The sequence below is a fragment of the Scyliorhinus torazame genome, chromosome 9 (assembly GCF_047496885.1).
Source record: "Scyliorhinus torazame isolate Kashiwa2021f chromosome 9, sScyTor2.1, whole genome shotgun sequence".
Lineage (NCBI taxonomy): Eukaryota > Metazoa > Chordata > Chondrichthyes > Carcharhiniformes > Scyliorhinidae > Scyliorhinus > Scyliorhinus torazame.
This window is the reverse complement of record NC_092715.1, coordinates 62573863-62595903: the sequence shown is the minus strand read 5'-3', so window position 1 is coordinate 62595903 and position 22041 is coordinate 62573863. Positions and strand designations below refer to the sequence as shown.

The following is a 22041-nucleotide window of genomic DNA, read 5'->3' as shown; positions in this document are numbered from 1 at the left end:
TCCTTCTGAACACCCTGACAGACACCATGAAATGCAGAAATTAACAGCCCCATCATGTTGTGGTGCTGCTTGCAGAGAAAGCAGAAAATCAAGTTGTCACACCGTGTGCGGTGATAAACCTAAAGATCCATTCTCTATTGCTGCCCTATAATAGCAGGAGCCAGACAACTCGATGGATCATGGGCACCAATATTAGCTTCAGCTGCACTTTACCATATCATTAACACAGTATTTTCAGCTTTCCTTCAGTGCTGGAATCAGCACTATGAGCCTCACATAAACAAGATGTATAATTGGTATCTCTCACACTGAGCAGTCTATGGATAAGGGATATTTACAGCATCAAATTAATTAAAGTACTGATTGCACCAAATAACACAACAGCATATGTCCAGGATGCTGAAAACCTGAACTGATAAATCCATACAAATACTCCGGATCTGCGTGACAATAACCACTAGCAACAAGAAATCTGGGATACAGCATTGGTGCAACGTGACAGCATTTATTTCAGGGTTATGAAAGCCCTAATTCACGAGCACAAACAAATCATTATGGTATTTCCCACAAGTGAAATGAACCATTGGTTATCACTAACACTTTATTCCATTGAATTATGTTTAACATATAAAATCCTTCTCTACTTTTTTAATGTTATTTTCTCAACATTTATAAATCAAACCTCCTCGTACAAAGGAGAGAAACTGCATCAGCCTGAACTTTGTTTCATAATCAACCATTAGGAGAAGCACAAATATAATCCAATTTGAATTGTACATTAGATTCACCATTCCTGCTGTGACAAACTATTCACCACAGCTCAGTATCTTCCCCAGTGACTGAGTGCAGATCTGGAAGGCCGCACATGGAGATATGTAGAGAGATGCATCAGTGCATAGTACTACTACAGAATATTTCACTTTTTGAAAGTTTCAGCATGAGCATTACTCAAGACCGGAGGCATTTACACTTCGATTACCATTTGTTCACAACATATAGCAGTAGGATAATAGGCAGCTTTGTGTGTGTGACATTCGAGCTTTATTTTCATTAATATTACATTCTACTTTTGTTCCAGATCAATGTCCATTAATTTACATTAAGTGAATTATGCACAGTGAAAGATTTCAGCATGCAACATCAACACAAATGTGCACTTTGAAGCAGTTGTCACTGGACAAGCATTAAAGAGACGATGTGTCCCTTACCCAGCTAGGAACACTAAACTCAGTGTACCACCATGTTGGCTGAGTTCAGTGAACTCTGACAGGAATGAAACCAGGGATCTTCTGGTTTCATGGCTCATGACCACAGCAGGCAGTCGATTTGCAATTTTTTGTGCGACAGAAGAGACCGGAGCTCAAAATTCTAATTGAATTTAAATAATATTCAGCTTTCAACTGACATGGAAAGAAACAAATTGAACACTTACAATCTGATCGCAAAACAATCATATTTGCGACTCATCAATTGCAGCCCTCTATGATTTATTTTAAAGATAGGCAGAGTTTAAACTTACAACTGTCCACAAGACTGCATTGCCTTTTCTTTGGTTAATCATCATAACCAATTGTTCCTAAGATAGAGACGGTGCTTTTATTCAGTGCCAGGAAAGTTTAGGAAAAATAAAATCAATAAGATGCCAAGACTATTGTCACCTTTTCATGGAGGTTCATGGGACAGTGTATGAGTGAACCTAGAGAATGAGAAAAGTTCAAGATGGCTGCTGACGAATCTATACTGCTACCAAAAATAAGCTCAATGGTTTTGAACACAGCCATGCAATATGTAACCAAGCTCTGCGAGAATCAATTTTCAATCAGCTGGCAAAACCACCCTCTGGCAAGATTAATGAGATTGGAAAAATTATTTTAATTGAAGATGCTCTTAACAGTTAGCATATTGATGCAGCATGAAATTCTGAGCTGGTTTTAAATCTGAATAAACAGGATCAGTTATTTCAGAAATAGACCTTTCTTGCCTAATGCCAAAAAACAAATTAAATATTTAGGAATGATCCTCTGTGACAGGCAGACCACCTTGAGATGAGTGTATTTTAATCCTTTCAAAGGGATTGTTTAAAACCACAACCTTGTTGATTAGATTGTTTTAAAAGCTGCCCATTGTCCTTCTTGGGAACGTCACACATTAAACAATTTGCATAATCATGGGAGGCCAAATTAATATGATTGGAGATAGAGGTGGGAATGCCAGTCAGTCACCACCTCAACATAACCAGGTTTCAGAGGAGGTTTCAAAATGTATTTTTAACATAAATGAAAATCATTCATCTCAACAAACAGAATGCACTGAAAGATTTGGGTCTTTGACATTACAAACCAATCATTTGTTTAAAAATGATAGTAATTAGATTGTCTTATTTTTGATAAATATACATTTGTAAGACTTGATAACTAACCCAATTGATTCAGCCTGGCTGTTACATACAAGTGAAATGTCAACACACCCATGTTTCACCCAATAATCCTATGCTTGTATTATCTATGCTTTCCTAAAGTAAATATTCTACAGTTCACTGTCTATATAACTGATATATATGCATCTCCGGTTCCTACAGCAGTTATATAGACAGCTGTCTGCAGTGATGTGGAGAATATGTTCTTTAGAAATGCCATATTACTACAATTGTGGAATTGCTAGATGAATCGTGTGTGAATCACCAGTGAAATATAACACATTCGTGCTGCACCCAGTAACTGCTGCAGAGTCTGTTCTCCCATAAATGTTGCTGCCAAATTGGGTATGACAAAGTATTAAACAAATGAGGGGGAAAAAAAGAACAAAGATGGAAAAGCTATTAAAAAATGAGAACATATAGGGAGATATCACTTTAGAAATGTTAAAACAAGTGACACGCAGTTAAGAATCACAAGGCGGGGGGGGAGAAGAAAGAGGATACATGAATGTTAAGTATGCGCAGATTTAAGATGCACTTTAGAAACATTATTGTATGGGCAAAGGTATTGTATATCATTGTTGAATGAGGCAAGCTTATATTTTAGGTCAAGTTAGCAGCCTGAATTCCTAAAGAAATAGTGTGGATTATTGAGACCTGGCATGAGACAGAATATATAAATACAGTGCTGTTAAGTTTAGATTTTTCAGAAGAGCAAATCATAAAATAAATAGTAAAACTGAGCAGTTTTCACTATTAAAAAGGTAACACTCATTTAGAACTGTAAATGGTTTCTTTATTTTCCCTTCAAATTAGATTATATTTTGCAATGCCATTTCAGCAGATCTAACCACTCTATTGAATACTGCAGGCCAACCCTTGCCATTTCTGAATAAATTTGACTCGTTAATGCAGCAGGCTTTGTTTACCAAGCAAAATCTGCGAACAACAAATATGGTTCAATTATCATGTCAGAAATGTTCTTGGGACTGGCACCGTCGTTCACCAGCCTCAATAATCTTCCAGGTTTTAAAATCCAATAAAATCAAATGAGTGAGAAAAGCCATCAGCCCGTTAAAGTCGAAAGACATGCCATCTCATCTACAGAGAAACAGACCATTTCCATGTCTAGGCTGAAGAGCTGTCTGCACTGGGGATAGTACTATTCTATTTGATTTATGGTATCATAGTGTGACAAATGATGACAAAAATAAACTTTTACTGCAGTGAACTGCTCCTTTATTTATGAAATTTTGCCAAGTACTGAAATCTTTTATCTGCAAGTTGTACACGGAGTGGAAACGAGTGATTATGGTGCAGTAATAGTAATACCGTGATGGAGGCAGAGTCCGCTGTAAATGGATTGAGGTAAAATAACTACCGCACCATGATAAATGTGAACAGCGCTTTGCTGACAGATGATCTAACAGGTGTTCATAACAACTATATAAGAGGATTTATTTATGACTGGCCACAGCCGCAGTACTGTAAATCAACTGAAGCAGCTGTACACCAGCAAACACAAGTCCCTGATGTAACAACTACACAAGAACAGGGGGGAAATACTGTTTGGAATCCTAATCATTAAATAATTACTGCACAGAGATACACCAAATCCAGTTACAGCACTCAGTGCCCCAGAATAAATTCTAAGATGGGAACCTGTTTACCCATTTGGAAATTTAATAAGCATTTTACTTCTAAAACAAGTGGAGGAGGAAGAAAATAAACAGTATTACAAGCATCTCCAAGTACTGTTAGTGACTATTCTCAATAGACTAACAATAGTAATTGGAAAACTGGCACATAATCAAGATTAAGATGCAAGCAGGCTGTTCCATAATCAGTCATTTCCCCCTTTTACTTTGAACTGAAAAAAAGGCCAACAGGATTCATACATTATTGCCCAATTTACACTAAAATAAAATTATAGTTCAATCACAAACTGACCCCCCCCTCATATGATTAGGGAAAGCTGCTATAGTCTCCAAGAAATTACAATTTGCAACAGTCATCCAGAAAGATGTAAACAGTATTATCTGCTAAACTTTGAAAACTCTCATCATCAGAAATATATCTGGTAAAAAGTCACTTTTTCGCATAGTGCTTTACAACGAATTGCTATATTGAAGCATGGATGCTGTTCTACTCAAAACCATCTCAATATTTTCTAGTCCTTCGGATGCCATGACTCTCAACCATTACAAAAGGACAAGGAGAAGGCAGTGAGATTATTCATCCTCTTTCTTTTAGTCTTGCATCACTTGCATGGTTGTGACTCCTTTCCAAGCTGCTGTATTGCTGAGAACAAGCCAGCCACTAGGAGGTGCATCGGAACTATTTGAAGTCAGTTCCTGAATGAAGGAGATGGAACTGTAGGGAAATTGCACTCTCCTTTCAAATGCGGAAGTGAGGATGTGTGTACAGATCACAGGAATGACAAAATCCCTGAAATGTGCAGACTACCAGCCAATGTTTGGGTATGGCTCTTTTCAGAATAGATTTTATGATAGGGTCATACCTGAATCAGTTCTGATAATGAGTTATATACAAATCATCAATCTCCCCTTCCTACTTACTGATCAGCTGCTCTGCATTTCTGGCAAAAGCAGTTTTAACTTCAGATATCCAGTGTTCATTTATGGTTACAGCAATCCCAGAACTGAAGGCACCATGTTTGATCATGCTTTTGTAAACACATAAAACAAAATACTGGGATCAGGGTAGGTACCGTAACACAAATGGCAAAAAAGGCATTAATATAGCACAAAAGAAAGCAGTAATCAAACAGGTGAAACTTTTTTTTGGCAAAAGATTATTTTCTTTGGATGAATTAATTTTGGACCAATACAAGACAAGACTCCATTCAGAGGAGGGGTTGGCACTAGAAAATATTATGACACCAGCATCTTCATCCATTTAATAGGCACCCTTTCACAGATTATATGGTGATTGATCAAATTATATTTGATTCTCTTACGACCATCCTCACTTTTCAAATTAATTTCTTGGAAACTACATGAAACATTACAGTGAAAATGCTTTATAAGCGGTGGTTCCGCACACTTCTGGAGAAAGCTGATGTAAGAACAAAAGGTTACAATGTTAACTTACATTCAATGTTATTCAAAAGAGAAAATACCCTTAACACCGTATTGAAACAATTTGGCCATCTTTAAATCCAGCAGCTAAACATTAGGTTAGTTACTTGGGACTGTGCTGTGTTCATGGCAAGCAGAAGAAAAGGATTGTGCTAAAGTACATAATGAAATTTCAAAGCAGATTGGAACAAGATTGTAACTGTGTGGTTTACATACTACTGGTAGATGGAGGGGAATCTACTATAAATGAAGGGCGACAGCAGTGGCTGGCCAGCACACTGTTTGCCACACACTTGCTTGAAGATATATTCTGGTCACTCTTGAGAAAGCACAGACTTCAGCTCCCGCAGAAGCACTGAACCAATCACAGACTTTTCCGTGTTTATACTGAGTTGCATTGTTGATCCTTCCTTCACTTCTATTGTGATTAGTACCAAAGCTCCACTGTTCACAGTTTTTGCTGCGAACCTGAAAAATAAAATTCAGGAATATTTTTTAAAATAAAAATAAAATCAAGCCCACTAAAATACACTCCCCCCCCCCCCCCCCCCCACCCAAACCAACATACAGTTAAATGTAAATGTTGCCACAGTCCCAGAGGATGCTCTCCTCTTTGAGAGAGCGCTGACTGACGGTGATTTAACCGGAGGGTTACCACACCTCAGGTGAGGGGCAAGGTTGAGAAGGTGGAGCCTTCATGAATAACCTCAGCCGATATGGGGATTGAGCCCGAACTGTTGGTGTCGCTCTGCATCACGAACCAGCAGTCCAACCACCTGAGCTACACCGACCCAGTTGCGACATAATGACAAGCATTTGCAGATCTTGCATAGTGTATTGCATCATGCATGTTCAGACAGTAGTGGAATATCTTTACTCATGTATAGACTAGGCGACTATAGTGAAAAATGATCCTCCACAAACTACTGGCGCAAAGTCTGTTTCAACTATTTCTGGGAAAATTATGCATTGAGCACATACATCAAACTGTCACCCCGATATTCTAGATACTCAGGGCCACACATGATAATTTATTCTGGCATGCTACAAAGTTCGAGAACCTGCATCATCATTCTAGGTATTGCGTAAATTGATTGGCTTGATCCTACATCACAACTGTGACTTCAAAGGTATCTGATTAATTGTTAAGGACTATGGGATGTCCTGTGGTAGTGTAAAGGTGCTACACAGGCACAAACTTGGTTTGCTTTGACGTAAAAGCAAATTGGAATTGATGACCTGCCAGTTGCAAAGTCCAGAAAACTACAGCAGGACTTGATGGTTGGGAAGGATTCAGGTGGCTAATGCATTCATATCATCTGATGATTAAAAGTCCTGGAATCTGGAAATAATTTTTTCTTTATCTAAACACTCAGATACTGCAGGGGAATATTTTAAAGTCATGGCAATGCAGGATAAATTGGGACCTGCAAAGAAAGTGGCAGAATTATAAGCTAGAGGCAATTACCGATGTATTCATGTGCGCAGTGGTCATACATGCACAATAATGCACAAGTCTATTTCATCTCGGAAGTCATACAAATACTATCAGAACCCGATTGTGAAAGGTGCACCAGAAGTGGTTGCGCAATGACCTCCAACCTACTCAAGGCCTTTTCTCCTGCAAGATGGGCAGCCATGAATAATACATTGCAACATCCTCTGAGCTACATGCTGATTAGTGATTGGTTTACTATGGGAATTCATGGTAGAGCTCCCTGGTAGAACAGGCTTGATGGACTGAATGGCGGTGGGCCAAATGGCCTCTTGCTCTTATTTCTTATGATTTGGGCTCATCCTTAAACTCTTTTTTCCTTTGGCACTCCCAGTCCGTAGCCGAGGAGGATTGGAAGATTTGCAATTTACACCCAGATTTCCATCACTATCCTCAGATTAATCTGATCTGATCCGAATGACTTAATAACTAGCTGCAGCCAGCCTGATACCTTTTCTGAAAATCAATTTTTAGTCTAACAGTAACCCCTATAATGTGGGCAGCTTTTTCGACTTGGTAAAGAAAAATGTAAAGTAGTCATTCAGTACCGCTGTCACCATGGGTAAATCCCCTTTTTAGTCCCTAATTGGCCCACTCCCCTTTTACTATTTAAATGTCTGTGGCAGATTAGTGGATTCTCTTTTATGCAGCTGCCAGTCTCTTCTCATACACTCTCTTTGCTTTGCATTTCTTTTTTCACTCCTCAGAAATGACTAGTTCAGCCTGGTTCTCACTTCTATTATGAACCGGATATCTGACATGAACACCTGCATCATCTTATTCTCTACCAATTTTGCTTGGGCTCTGCTTGTCCTACCTATCTCCTTGTGGGAATATATCTTAGCTGTACCCAAACTATTTCCTCTTTAAAGATTCTGTTACAGTTTTGCCTGCCTATCGTTGATTCCAATTCACCTGGACCAGGTTCACTCTCACCCCATTGTAATTGGCCATTCCCCAGTGAAGTATTTTTACTTTGGATTGTTCCTTGTCCCTTTCCATAGCCAATCTAAACCTTGATGCAATAATCTGTCCTCTAAATATCCCCCGAATGAAACTTATCAACTTAACCCACCTCATTCGCTCGAACCAGATAAGCAATGCTTGCTTGCTGGAAACCAGACAGAAAACTCTCTTTGAACATGCTTCAGAAACTCTTCCCTTCCTCACCGCGAGACCATGCAGACGCTGCGACAACGAATGAACGGACATCGCGCGACAATCACCAGGCAGGAATGTTCCCTTCCAGTCGGGGAACACTTCAGCAGTCAAGGGCATTCAGCCTCTGATCTCCGGATAAGCATTCTCCAAGGCGGCCTTCAGGACGCGCGACAACGCAGAATCGCCGAGCAGAAACTTATAGCCAAGTTCCGCACACATGAGTGCGGCCTCAACCGGGACCTGGGATTCATGTCTCATTACATTCATCCCCCACCATCTGGCCTGGGCTTGCGAAACCCTACCGACTGTCCTGGCTTGAGGCAATTCACACCTCTTTAACCTGGGGTTACCCCTATCTCTGGATCTGTAAAGACTTAATTACCTGTAAATGCTCACATTCTAAGCATTGTCTTGCATCTTTGAATTTGTCTATATATATGTTTCTGGAACATACCTCTCTATTCACCTGAGGAAGGAGCAGTGCTCCGAAAGCTAGTGTTTGAAACAAACCTGTTGGACTTTAACCTAGTGTTGTAAGACTTCTTACTGTGCTCACCCCAGTCCATCGCCGGCATCTCCACATCATATTTATTGCTGCTTGGCCCCGGGAATAATCTGGAGATCACTACCGTTGAGGTCCAACTTGCTGGTTTCTTTCCTAACTTCTTAAAATCTGTCCGCATGACCTTACATAGAACATAGAACATTACAGCGCAGTACAGGCCCTTCAGCCCTCGATGTTGCGCCGACCTGTGAAACCACTCTAAAGCCCATTTACACTATTCCCTTATCTTCCATATGTCTATCCAATGACCATTTGAATGTCCTTAGTGTTGGCGAGTCAACTCCTGTTGCAGGCAGGGCATTCCACACCCTTACTACTCTCTGAGTAAAGAACCTACCTCTGACGTCTGTCTTATATCTATCTCCCCTCAATTTAAAGCTATGTCACCTTGTGCTAGACATCACCATCCGAGGAAAAAGGCTCTCACTGTCCACCCTATCCAATCCTCTGATCATCTTGTATGCCTCAATTAAATCACCTCTTAACCTTCTTCTCTCTAACGAAAACAGCCTCAAGTCCCTCAGCCTTTCCTCATAAGATCTTCCCTCCATACCAGGCAACATTCTGGTAAATCTCCTCTGCACCCTTTTCAATGCTTCCACATCCTTTCTATAATGCGGTGACCAGAATTGCACGCAATACTCTAAATGCGGCCGCACCAGAGTTTTGTACAGCTGCAACATGACCTCACGGCTCCGAAACTCAATCCCTCTACCAATAAAAGCTAACACACCGTACGCCTTCTTAACAACCCTCTCAACCCGAGTGGCAACTTTCAGGGATCTATGTACATGGACACCGAGATCTCTCTGCTCATCCACACTGCCAAGAATCTTACCATCAGCCCAGTACTCCGTCTTCCTGTTATTCCTTCCAAAATGAATCACCTCACACTTTTCTGCATTAAACTCCATTTGCCACCTCTCAGCCCAGCGCTGCAGCTTATCTATGTCCCTCTGTAACTTGTAACATCCTTCCGCACTGTCCACAACTCCACCGACTTTAGTGTCATCTGCAAATTTACTCACCCATCCTTCTACGCCTTCCTCCAGGTCATTTATAAAAATGACAAACAGCAGTGGCCCCAAAACAGATCCTTGTGGTACACCACTAGTAACTGGACTCCAGTCTGAACACTTGCCATCAACCACCACCCTTTGTCTTCTTCCAGCTAGCCAATTTCTGATCCAAACTGCTAAATCTCCCTGAATCCCATGCTTCCGTATTTTCTGCAGTAGCCTACCGTGGGGAACCTTATCAAACGCTTTACTGAAATCCATATACACCACATCAACTGCTTTACCCTCATCCACCTGTTTGGTCACCTTCTCAAAGAACTCAATAAGGTTTGTGAGGCACGACCTACCCTTCACGAAACCATGTTGACTATGTCTAATCAAATTATTCCTTTCCAAATGATTATACACCCTATCTCTTATAAACCTTTCCAAGATTTTGCCCACACCAGAAGTAAGGCTCACTGGTCTATAGTTACCGGGTTTGTCTCTACTCCCCTTCTTGAACAACATTTGCTATCCTCCAGTCTTCTGGCACTATTCCTGTTGACAAAGATGACTTAAAGATCAAAGCCAAAGGCTCAGCAATCCCCTCCCTAGCTTCCCAAAGAATCCTTGGATAAATCACATCCGGCCCAGGGGACATATCTATTTTCACCCTTTCCAGAATTGTTAACACCTCCTCCTTCTGAACCTCAAGCCCTTCTAGTCTAGTAGCCTGAATCTCAGTATTCTCCTCAACAACATTGTCTTTTTCCTGTGTGAATACTGACGAAAAATATTCATTTAGCACCTCTCCTATCTCCTCGGACTCCAAGCACAACTTCCCACCACTGTCCTTGACTGGCCCTACTCTTACCCTAGTCATTCTTTTATTCCTGACATATCTATAGAAAGCTTTAGGGTTATCCTTGATCCTACCTGCCAAAGACTTCTCATGTGCCCTCCTGGCTCTTCTTAGCTCTCTCTTTAGGTCCTTCCTAGCTAACTTGTAACTCTCGAGCGCCCTTACTGAACCTTCATGTCTCATCTTTACATAAGCCTCCTTCTTCCTCTTGACAAGTGTTTTGACTGCCTTAGTAAACCACGGTTCCCTTGCTCAACCACTTCCTCCCTGCCTGACAGGCACATACTTATCAAGGACACGCAGTAGCTGTTCCTTGAACAAGCTCCACATTTCCATTGTGCCCATCCCCTGCAGTTTTCCTCTCCATCTGATGCATCCTAAGTCTTGCCTTATCGCATCATAATTGCCTTTCCCCCAGATATAACTCTTGCCCTGCAGTATATACCTATCCCTTTCCATCACTAAAGTAAACGTAATCGAATTGTGGTCACTATCACCAAAGTGCTCACCTACCTCCAAATCTAACACCTGTCCTGGTTCATTACCCAGTGCCAAATCCAATACAGCCTCGCCTCTCGTTGGCCTATCTACATACTGTGTCAGGAAACCCTCCTGCACACATTGGACAAAAACGGACCCATCTAAAGTACTCGAACTATAGCGTTTCCAGTCAATATTTGGAAAGTTAAAGTCCCCCATAACAACTACCCTGTTGCTTTCGCTCCTATCCAGAATCATCTTTGCAATCCTTTCCTCTACATCTCTGGAACTTTTCGGAGGCCTATAGAAAACCCCTAACAGGGTGACCTCTCCGTTCCTGTTTCTAACCTCAGCCCATACTACCTCAATTGACGAGTCCTCATCAAACGTCCTTTCTGACACCGTAATACTGTCCTTGACTAACACTGCCATGCCTCCCCCTCTTTTAACACCTTCCCTGAGCTTACTGAAATATCTAAGCCCCGGCACCTTCAACAACCATTCCTGTCCCTGCTCTATCCATGTCTCCGAAATGGCCACAACATCGAAGTCCCAGGTACCAACCCAAGCCGCAAGTTCACCCACCTTATTCCGGATGGTCCTGGCATTGAAGAAGTCACACTTTAAACCAACTTCCTGCCTGCCGGTACACTGCTGCAACTTTAAAACCTTACTCATGACCTCACTACTCTCAACCTCCTGTATACTGGAGCTACAATTCAGGTTCCCAAGCCCCTGCTGAACTAGTTTAAACCCTCCCGAAGAGCATTAGCAAATTTCCCCCCCAGGATATTGGTACCCCTCTGGTCCAGGTGTAGACCATCCCGTTTGTAGAGGTCCCACCGACCCCAGAATGAGCCCGTTATCCAGAAATCTGAAACCCTCCCTCCTGCACCATCCCTGTAGCCACGCGTTCAACTCCTCTCTTTCCCTATTCCTCATCTCGCTACCACGTGGCACGGGTAACAACCCAGAGATAATAACTCTGTTGTCCTAGATCTAAGTTTCCACCCTAGCTCCCTGAATTCCTGCCTTACATCCCTATCCCTTTTCCTACCTATGTTGTTGGTACCTATGTGGACCACGACTTGGGGCTGCTCCCCCCCCCCCCCCTTAAGGATCCCGAAAACATGATCCGAGACATCACGTACCCTGGCACCTGGGAGGCAACACACCAACCTCGAGTCTCTCTCGTTCCCACAGAATCTCCTATCTATCCCCCTAACTATGGAGTCTCCAATGACTAATGCTCTACTCCTCTCCTCCCTTCTTAGCAACAGGGACAGACTCTGTGCCAGAGACCTGCACCCCATGGCTTACCCCTGGTAAGTCCCCCCCCCCCCCCTCCCCAACAGTATCCAAAGCGGGAAACTTGTTACTAAGGGGAACGACCACAGGGGATCCCTGTACTGACTGCTTCCTCCCAGCCCCTCTCACCGTCACCCATCTATCTTTATTCTTCGGAATAACTACATCCCTGAAGCTTCTATCTATGACCACCTCTGCCTCCCGAATGATCCGAAGTTCATCCAGCTCCAGCTCCAGTTCCCTAACGCGGTTTCTGAGGAGCTGGAGATGGGTGCACTTCCCACAGATGAAATCAGCAGGGACACTGACGGCGTCCCTCACCTCAAACATTCTGCAGGAGGAACATTGCACGACCTTCCCTGCCATCCCCCTAGATAAAAAAGAAAAAGAAAGAGCTTACCTGTTATTCACTCCCCTTCTCAGCAAGCACTCACTCAGCAACCTCTGGCGCCCTGCACGATAACGCCTGAGGGAATATAAAAGAAAAACTACTTACCAGTCACCAGCCAATCCCTCACCTGCAGGCTGTGGCGTCACAGTTCAACTTCTTCCTGACCTCGAGCCTTCCTCTTGATTTTTACAGCGGTTGTTTTTTTTTGGTTAGAGGAGGGGGTAGGGAGGGAAAGACTGAAGAAGTGTTTCGGGTTTAAGTGTCACTTGCCAACAGCTCTTCAACAAACTACCTTCAAATTAGGGTGACCACGACGGAGGTATGCAAATTTCCCTTGCAACACCAATCAGCATCTCCGCTCTACTGCCCTCTGCTTAGCTCTCCTTTAACCCATATTGTTGGCCTACACCCACTTTTCATCCCCCATCCCAAGTATTCTGATAACGTTAATTGTATTTGAACACATTGCACACTTTTCCCAGTTGCATTATATCTCATTAATGGGCAAGCTATGTGGACTTGGGTATCTATCTACAAAGGTGGGAAACTCTGCTTCAACAATCACCACTTTTCAGTAGCCAATAATCAACTGATGTATCTCCTGGTTCAATAATAATATTTGTCGTCGCCCCCCCCCCCCCCCCCCCCCCCACTGGAGAGAAGCTCACTCTCGTCAGAGAGTTATCATCTCTGCCCACCAACTGGATGACAAGCAACCAGCATTTCCCCCAACAGGAGGGCTCATTTTTCTTGCACATATCTAAAACCGAGTACAGAAAATAGAGTAGAAGCAAAAAAAAAAATTGAAATGTTATGGAAGGGTCAAAGACTGGCAGTAACAAAGGAACCAATGAAGGATTTTCTAGACAAAGTAATCCAACTGTTTAAAGAATATCCACTTGGCTTTCTAGGTTTTATAAATAGGGCTATGTGCATATTGAATGCAACATCAGCATCAGAGCAGCACAGCAGCACAGTGGTCAGCACTATTGCTTCACATAGGCATGGTCCCAGGTTCGATTCCCGGCTTGGGTCACTGTCTGTGCGGAGTCTGCACGTTCTCCGAGTCTGCGTGGGTTTCCTCCCACAGGTCCCGAAAGACGTCAGGTGAATTGGACATTCTGAATTCTCCCCGTGTACCCGAACAGGCGCTGGAATGTGGTGACTAGGGGCTTTTCACAGTAACTTCATTGCATTGCTAATGTAAGCCTACTTGTGACAATAAAGATGAAAAAAAAATTTATGACACCCGAGTCTCCAAGTCCAATTTGCCTTTATTATTAATTTTAAGACAAAGCTATACTTCCTCTTCATCTAACTCCTTTGAGGTTAACCTCTCTAATTACATTCCCAAACCAGACTCCAACAATGGTTAGCTTTCTAGACCGAAACCCCAATATTTTAGTTTATTTTGCGGAAAGAATGATTCGCTCCAGGAGCGATTGCATGAAACAAATAGGGCTTTGTTTTTTAAAAAAAACAAAACTTTATTACGAATACAATATTAAACTCTAACTTCAGAACCAAAAAGAAACGCTTCCAATTGCTCCTTAACACTACTACTCAATTCCTCATTTAACAACAAGAAAAGAAACATACAGCTCTCAATCCAGCAGGCCTTTGCAGAAGAGATTAGGGCCCTGATTAAAACCCCTGCAGACTCTGGCTGTATATCTTCAGTTAACTGTGTCAACTGGGTTGTTTCAGCCTCGTCCTGGTCTTCAGACAAGACTGCTCTGCTTTAAAATATTATTCCTCTTTTTGTAACCATCTTGCTGGGAAAGAACACTGCCTTTACTTGTGGTCAAAAAAATAAACGAGGGTTGCCAGATTAGACTTCAACTCTTTTGCCAAAAGCTTTCTCAAAAAGCTCTCTCTGAACCTCTTGGCTCCATCTAGCAAAGACATCATCATCTCCCCAAGCTGAAAAACAACTCTACTTTTGAGGCTAAAAGCACATTAACTCCCAGGGATGTTCTCCAGTTAAACCACAGTACATTAGCCCAGACTGACATTCCTCTTGGTCAATTTCACCTTCAGCCCTGTCAAAATAGAATAATTTTTTAAACATATGACCATTGCAGTCAAACACACTACAATCCCAGGCTTTTAACCCTTAAATTGCACAATACTTAAGAACCCAATAATCCTAAAATCCTCCGTTCGTCACACTCCCCATTAGTCTCCTATGAGCCTCCTCTGACCCTAGAATATTACCCCCTTCCCACAAACACATTATTCACTATCCAGATCTCCCCTGCTGAAAGATCTACTAACATGCTGACCGAAACCTTGTTTACATCTAGCGATTCCTTCTCCCTTTTGGCTGAAAAAACAGTCCATCCCAACCAATCACTTTTTGAACATATTTCTTCTTGCCGAATCCAACCTCGGGCTCTCTCCCAATTTCTTCCTCGACCCCTCTGAAAATCCTTGCCTTTTAATCTTCTCATTAAGATTGCCTTCCCTGTATCTGATGGGTCAATTGGCCTCCTTTTATGCTGGAATGACTATGAATCTATAACACCTCATCCTTGGTAAATCCAACCTACGCCTAAACCCATTTGCTCTCTCTCTTCTCACCTTTTGGCTGTTATTCTTACTCACTTTCATATTTCACAAACTCTCCTATCCATTGTTACCTCCTCTTCTGGGGTCTGTCCACTTCTGAGTTATCAACATAGCTATCTCAATTACCACACAAATGCCCCTACCTAAAATTCATTCACGTGATGTCGGTATTGTTTTTACAAAAATATATTTTTATTCAGGACATTTTCTATTTTATAAACAAAACAACGATCATTGAACATTATACAATTCTAATTATAAACAACCAACCCATCATACCGCCATATATGCTCTGTTTTAAATTAACAGTAATTTACAATACAACCCCCCCCTCCCCGCTGAGATGATCAACTCTTTTTTTATTTATAAATTTAGAGTACCCAATTCATTTTTTCCAATTAAGGGGCAATTTAGCATGTCCAATCCACCTGCCCTGCACATTTTTGGGTTGTGGGGGCGAAACCCACGCAAACACGGGGGGAATGTGCAAACTCCACACGGACAGTGACCCAGAGCCGGGATCAAACATGGGACCTCGGCGCTGTGAGACAGCAGGGCTAACCCACTGCGCCACCGTGCTGCCCGAGATGATCAACTCTTGAAGGAAGAGATGAACATCCTCCACGTTGCATAGAACCCCTCCTCTTACCCACTAATGCTAAACTTAAATCTTCTCCAAACATAGAAATTCCGACAGGTCACCCAGCCACACCTGCGGCTCCGGAGCCCACCACCCTAACAAAATCCTCCTCCGGGTTATCGTGGTGGCAAAAACATCTCCCCGTCTCCCCTCTTGCACTCCCGGGTCATCTGATACCCCAACTGTTCATGTCCGAGTCCCTCCCCCGGGGCTCCGACCTGTACAGTCCCCAGTAAAAGGCCTCAACAGCCCATTCACCTTACCTGGGTCAGAGACCACCTCTCCTCCTGAGTCCTTTATTTGCCCAATCTCCCTTGAAGCCGCCTGTTGTCTAACTGGTATATAAACAACCTACTGGCATTCTCCCCATGTTCATAAAATGCCGCCCGTACCCGGTGCAACTGGCCAACCATTTTCCCGTTGACATCAGTTCAAACTGCATCTGGAGGTTCTTCCTCAACAACTCCTCCTCTGGGGTGGCTGAATACTGACAATCCACCGCCAGAATGGCCTCCAACAATCTCTGTCTTTCCATCCTCTCTACCTTCTCCCTATGCGCTTTTATCGAAATTAGCTCCCCCCCCACCCTTTGATTGTCACCTTTAACACCTCCCAGAATGTGGAGGGAGAGACCTCCTTGCTCTTATTGAATTCAACAGACGTGCCTATAGCAGCTCCAATCCTCTCACATGTCTCCTTACCTGAGAAAGGACGTACTGGCACTGGAGGGTGTGCAGAGGAGATTCACTAGGTTAATCCCAGAGCTGAAGGGGTTGGATTATGAGGAGAGGTTGAGTAGATTGGGACTGTACTCGTTGGAATTTAGAAGGATGCGGAGGGATCTTATAGAAATGTATAAAATTATGAAGGGAATAGATAGTATAGATGTGGGCAGGTTGCTTCCACTAGTGGGTGAAAGCAGAACTAGGGGGCATAGCCTCAAAATAAGGGGAAGTAGATTTAGGACTGAGGTTAGGAGAAACTTCACCCAAAGGGTTGTGAATCTATGGGATTCCTTGCCCAGTGAAGCAGTTGAGGCTCCTTCATTAAATGTTTTTAAGATAAAGATAGATAGTTTTTTGAGGAATAAAGGGATTAAGGGTTATGGTGTTCGGGCCGGAAAGTGGAGCTGAGTCCAAAAAAGATCAGCCATGATCTCATTGAATGGCGGAGCAGGCTCGAGGGGCTTGATGGCCTACTCCTGCTCCTAGTTCTCATGTTCTTATGTCCCCTTATCCGCTAACAGTGCCACATCTAACCTCCATGGTAGGCGCTGGGTGCACCCCTTCTCCACGCATAGATCCACATAGTGCGGTGCATGGTCCGATACGACAATCACCGAGTATTCCGAGCCTACCATCCTTGGAAGCAGTGCCTTACCAATAATAAAAAAGTTAATGTGGGAGTATATTCGGTGTACATGCAAGAAAAAAAGAAATTTTCTTCTCGGGCACCTGAACCTCCACAGATCCACACCCCACTTGAACCCAAACAACTCCTTCGCCACCCCAATACCTTCAGGGATTTGGTACACGACTGATCCAGCCTGGGGTCAAGCACAAAATTAAAATCCCCCCCCCCCCTCCCCCCCACATAATTAACTGATGTGTATCTAAATACGGTAACCCTCACCAAACCTTTCTTAATGAACTCCACGTCATCCGAGGTAGGAGTGTACATATTCATTAACATCACAGGGACCCTCTCCAACCTTCCACTCACTATCACGTACTTCCCTCCGGATCCCCAACTATGTTACCCTCTGAAAAAGCCACCTCTTATTAATAAGCACGTGGCTCCCTATACTTCGTATCCAGTCCAAAGTCTCCTGTAAAAAGATCATGTCTGCCGTCAAACTTTTTAAATGGGCGAACAGGAGATCTTTTAACCAGCCCAGTAAGTCCCCTCCCATCCATGAGACCAGGCTGGTCGGGGGGCTCACAGAAACGAGTAAATAAAAAAACAAACCCAAGTACTGACATCCCTGAGCACTCTGTCAGGGCTCAGCCACAGAGGTGAACACACCCAGAATCTTCAGATGCCCCCAGTCCATGTTCCTTTATAAAGTTAATCGCCTCCTCCAGCGTACTGAAATAATGTTCTCTTCCCCTGTAACCCACAGGCGAGCCGGGTACATCATGCCAAATCACACCTTGCTCCTGAAAAGAGCAGCCTTGGCCTCGTTAACCTTGCCCTTCTTTTTGCCAGCTCCACCCCCAAGTTCTGGTAAAATCGGGCAGTATGACCTTCCCAGCTACATTCACAGGTTTCCTTTGCCCACCTCAGGATCTTTTCCTTGTCAAGGTATCAATGGAGCTGTACTATGATCGCCCGTGGCAGCACCCAGCTCTCAGCTTCTTCCTCAACAACCGATTGACCCGGTCCACTTCAGGAGGGCGGTCAAAAAGACGCCCTTCCCCACCAACTGCTCGAACATCTTTGCCACATATTCCCTGGTTCTCGCACCCTCAATGCCTTCGGGTGGTCTGCAATCCTCAATCTTGGCTTTCAGTTTATTTTGCCCCTCTGACATCATCAACATCTCTGCCTCCAAAGAGGAAATCCTCGTGATCAGCAACTGTCTCCTCCACCTTCGGGATCGATACATTCTGCGACTCCAGACGCTGTTCCACCCTCTCCAGGGAGGCCTGAATTGGTTTTGCCCCTCTCGCCAACTCTCCGGTGACCGTCTGCCTTTGCTTTGTAAATTCAGCTGATAGGAACTCCACCAACATGCCTGTCGACCACTGAGTAGGCAACGACACCACAGGCCTCTCCACCATGTTTTTCCCTCCTGCGCCATGCGTATCCACAGCTCCGACGAATGTCCCTTGTTTGATACACTCCTCATCTGGTAACTCTTCGACATCCCTCACCAGAGGAGAAATCTTAGTTCTTCTACTTCACCACTTTTCCACCTGCACCACTGCCGCAAAACGGGCAAAAAAAAGTCCTCACGCAGGAGCTACCTTATGTGCGATCACTCACTCCGTGGCCACCACTGGAAGTCACGTGATACCAGTATTGTTGGCAAGATATTGTCCAACTTCCAAATCTGGATTGACCAAGAAAAACACCTTTGTTTCTCTTTCGGTTACTCCTAGATCATCCGGAGGACAAGGACAACTCATGGTTCCTCTTTTCCATTATGAATTGTCTTTTCATACATTTTTCCAGCTCCCTCTAATACCAATGGAAAAAAGTTTATAGATCTGTCTCTGCAACAAATAACATCCTAGCAGCTGCCTGTGCCATATCCTGACCGTAATCACATTCTTAATCATGGCCTAGAAAGTAACACTCTCACCTCGGAGTCAGTAAGTTGTGGGTTCAAGTCCCACTCCAGAGCAGAAAATGAATATCTAGATCGACGCTCCACTGCAGAACTGAGGGACTGTTGCAATAGGCAAGGTCCCAATATATTAAACCAAGATCCTACCCACTCTGTCAGACGATTCTAAAAGATTCCATTGCACTATTTTGAAGAAGAGTTGTTGCCCTGGCCAACATTTATCCCTCAACCAATATCAAAACATAGATCATTATCTTATTGTTCTTTGTGAGACCTTGTTGTGCACAAAGGACTGCTACATTTGCTACAACTGTGATTAAGCTTCAAAAGTACTTCAATCGAAGTAAAGTTTTTTCTCCTCTGCTGCTCCGAAGTCTTCTACCCGCTCTGGTACTCATAATGCTGCAATTTCTCTTCAATTGTTCAGACTTCTTAAAGCTTCCAACACACCATCTTCTTACTTTGGAGATACCTCCTGACCCAAACTCCTGGCCTCCATTCCGACTGCACCCCACTGCTGCTGAAATCTTTCTCCATGTTGTTACAACCTTGAAGATTGGTTTCTGTTATCAACCATTCACCCTTTGTAAACAACATGTTCAAAACACAGTTCGCCTGGATCTTAACCCACATTGAGTTCCACCTGCCTATTTCTCCAGTCCTTTTTGGCCTGCAATCCCCATTTCCCAAATTTGGAAATCCAGCGTAGCTTTGTTTTTGTTGCTATCTGTTTCTCAGTTTTGCCTTAAACAGGCCAGTGTGTTATGTTTTGAATGGATTCTGAGAATCTAAGGCAAAATTGATGGCATGAGTGCCACATATGACGAAATACATTTTGTGCCTTGGCAACATCAATGTTCATTTTTCCTGTGCAGCATATTTGCTGTAATGCAGGCCATTGGCACATACACTTTCAACAAGTAATTCTGATTGCTACATACTATGGGCAGGAATAATGCTGAGAATAGGGATTACACCAACAATATGCAATAATCAATGTCAATTACATTTGCAGCATAATTCAGGTAGAAGCACTACTGAAGAAATGGATGGTAATGAAGGAAAGAAGGAAGAAGGCAGAGGCTGGAAGCAGTACTTTGGTACCTCAGGTTAGAAACATATAACAATCATATAGTTACAAACATTCAGCAGGTAACATTAAAAAGAGTAAAATCTATACATCAATACACAATGCCTACAATACAGGCACCGAAGAGCATAAATGTCATCATTTAAGTACTTCATTGATGACCTGAACACCCATGTGTAAAGAATGAGGAGTTTAATTCGAGGCACGGATATGGGAAACCAACTCATCAACATTTGGAGAGGTGGTGATGATCTGTTGAAAATTCAATTGTCATCTTTTCTTTTTGTTTAAGACATGGTAAAAAAATTGATCAATTCCAAATGCATCATTTTTAATATAGGAAACATGGTTCAGTTCCTCAATGAAGTGCTTAAATGATTACATTTATATGCTCCTTATCATTTTAATCTGATTTAACCCTTCTTTCAATATTCCACTCAACACTTTTGTGCTATCTGCTGAATTTGTCCATTTTTGTTACCACATAATTGTATTATGTTTCAACCTGAATACTTGGCCTTTATGAATTTTCCAATATAGGCTACACTGCAATTCAATCTTTGGGCTACAAATGTTTTATTAAAAAAAACATTATTAGTAATAAAGTAATAGAAAGTTTCATAAGGAAGTATGTCCCCCAGAAATGTGCCCATGACCAATTTGGTTCTTCTATTCATGACTGCTGAGGAAGAATCTGCCTGGTTAATGACTGTTACCCTGGTAAGGTTCTTACATGCCCAGGCAAGAACACAACTTGTAGCTATGCCTTAAATAGGTTAGCACTGCCAATTTAATGGAGGTTTTTTTTGCATATCTTAAGGAGGCCAGAACTGAACCCTCTGATATTTGTTCTAGGATCCCTTGCCAAAACTGCAATTTCTGGGTTTCAAGTTAAAATGGAACAAAAATGCAGATTGTTTATGCACTTGCAAACTCTGGAACCACAGTAATGATCTAATCTGCCTATTGCTGAGACACGACCAACGGTTTTATTTTGATTGTAGCATCGAGAGTTGTAAAGTAACGAATAGAGAACAACACCTTTATTTATTTTTAATTAATGAATTTTTAAATTAAATTATTATTTTTCCCATCAAGGGACAATTTAGCGTGGCCAATTCACCTACCCTGCACATCTTTTTGGGTTGTGGGGCTGAGACCCATGCAGACATGGGGAGAATAACTAACTTCACACTGACAGTGACCCGGGGCCGGGATCGAATCTGGGTCCTCAGCGCCATGAGGCAGCAGCAGAGAACACTGTTATAGCTTGGAAAATAAAACCTGCCACAACAGCGCAGGTCCTGGGGTTTGACAGGAGATGGAGTGTTGTATCTGCAATGCGATGAGTTTTTGATGTGCATAGTGTAAGCCCATGGTTTTCCTAAAACTACTTACCATAGCTTTAAGACTTTGGTATGTGGAGGATGCTTAAATGAAGAAATTAGGTTATGTCACAGTGTCCCATAATGGAAAGATACATTTCATTTGAATATATACACAATATAGTGTGAGGGGCATTTAAATACTGCTTGTGATGTCACCTGCAAGGACAAAACTGGGCCTTGCAACCAACATGGAAATTGGCTAAAGGGACCTTAGGAACCCAATAGTTGTATTGCAATAAAACACAACTATTAAAAGCATATGAGTTTTTTGTTAGAAATG

General features: G+C 42.7%; 1 protein-coding gene across 1 annotated transcript in view; it reads right to left on the bottom strand.

Annotated features, from left to right (window-relative positions):
- Window positions 1–3629: 3629 nt before the first annotated feature.
- ap3b1a (adaptor related protein complex 3 subunit beta 1a) overlaps window positions 3630–22041 on the bottom strand; it is a 411535-nt gene continuing 393123 nt past the window's right edge. The window contains exon 27 of the mRNA XM_072516008.1: window positions 3630–5985. Coding sequence (XP_072372109.1) covers window positions 5832–5985 — 154 coding nt within the window. The 3' untranslated portion in view covers window positions 3630–5831. The remainder of the gene's footprint in view (window positions 5986–22041) is intronic.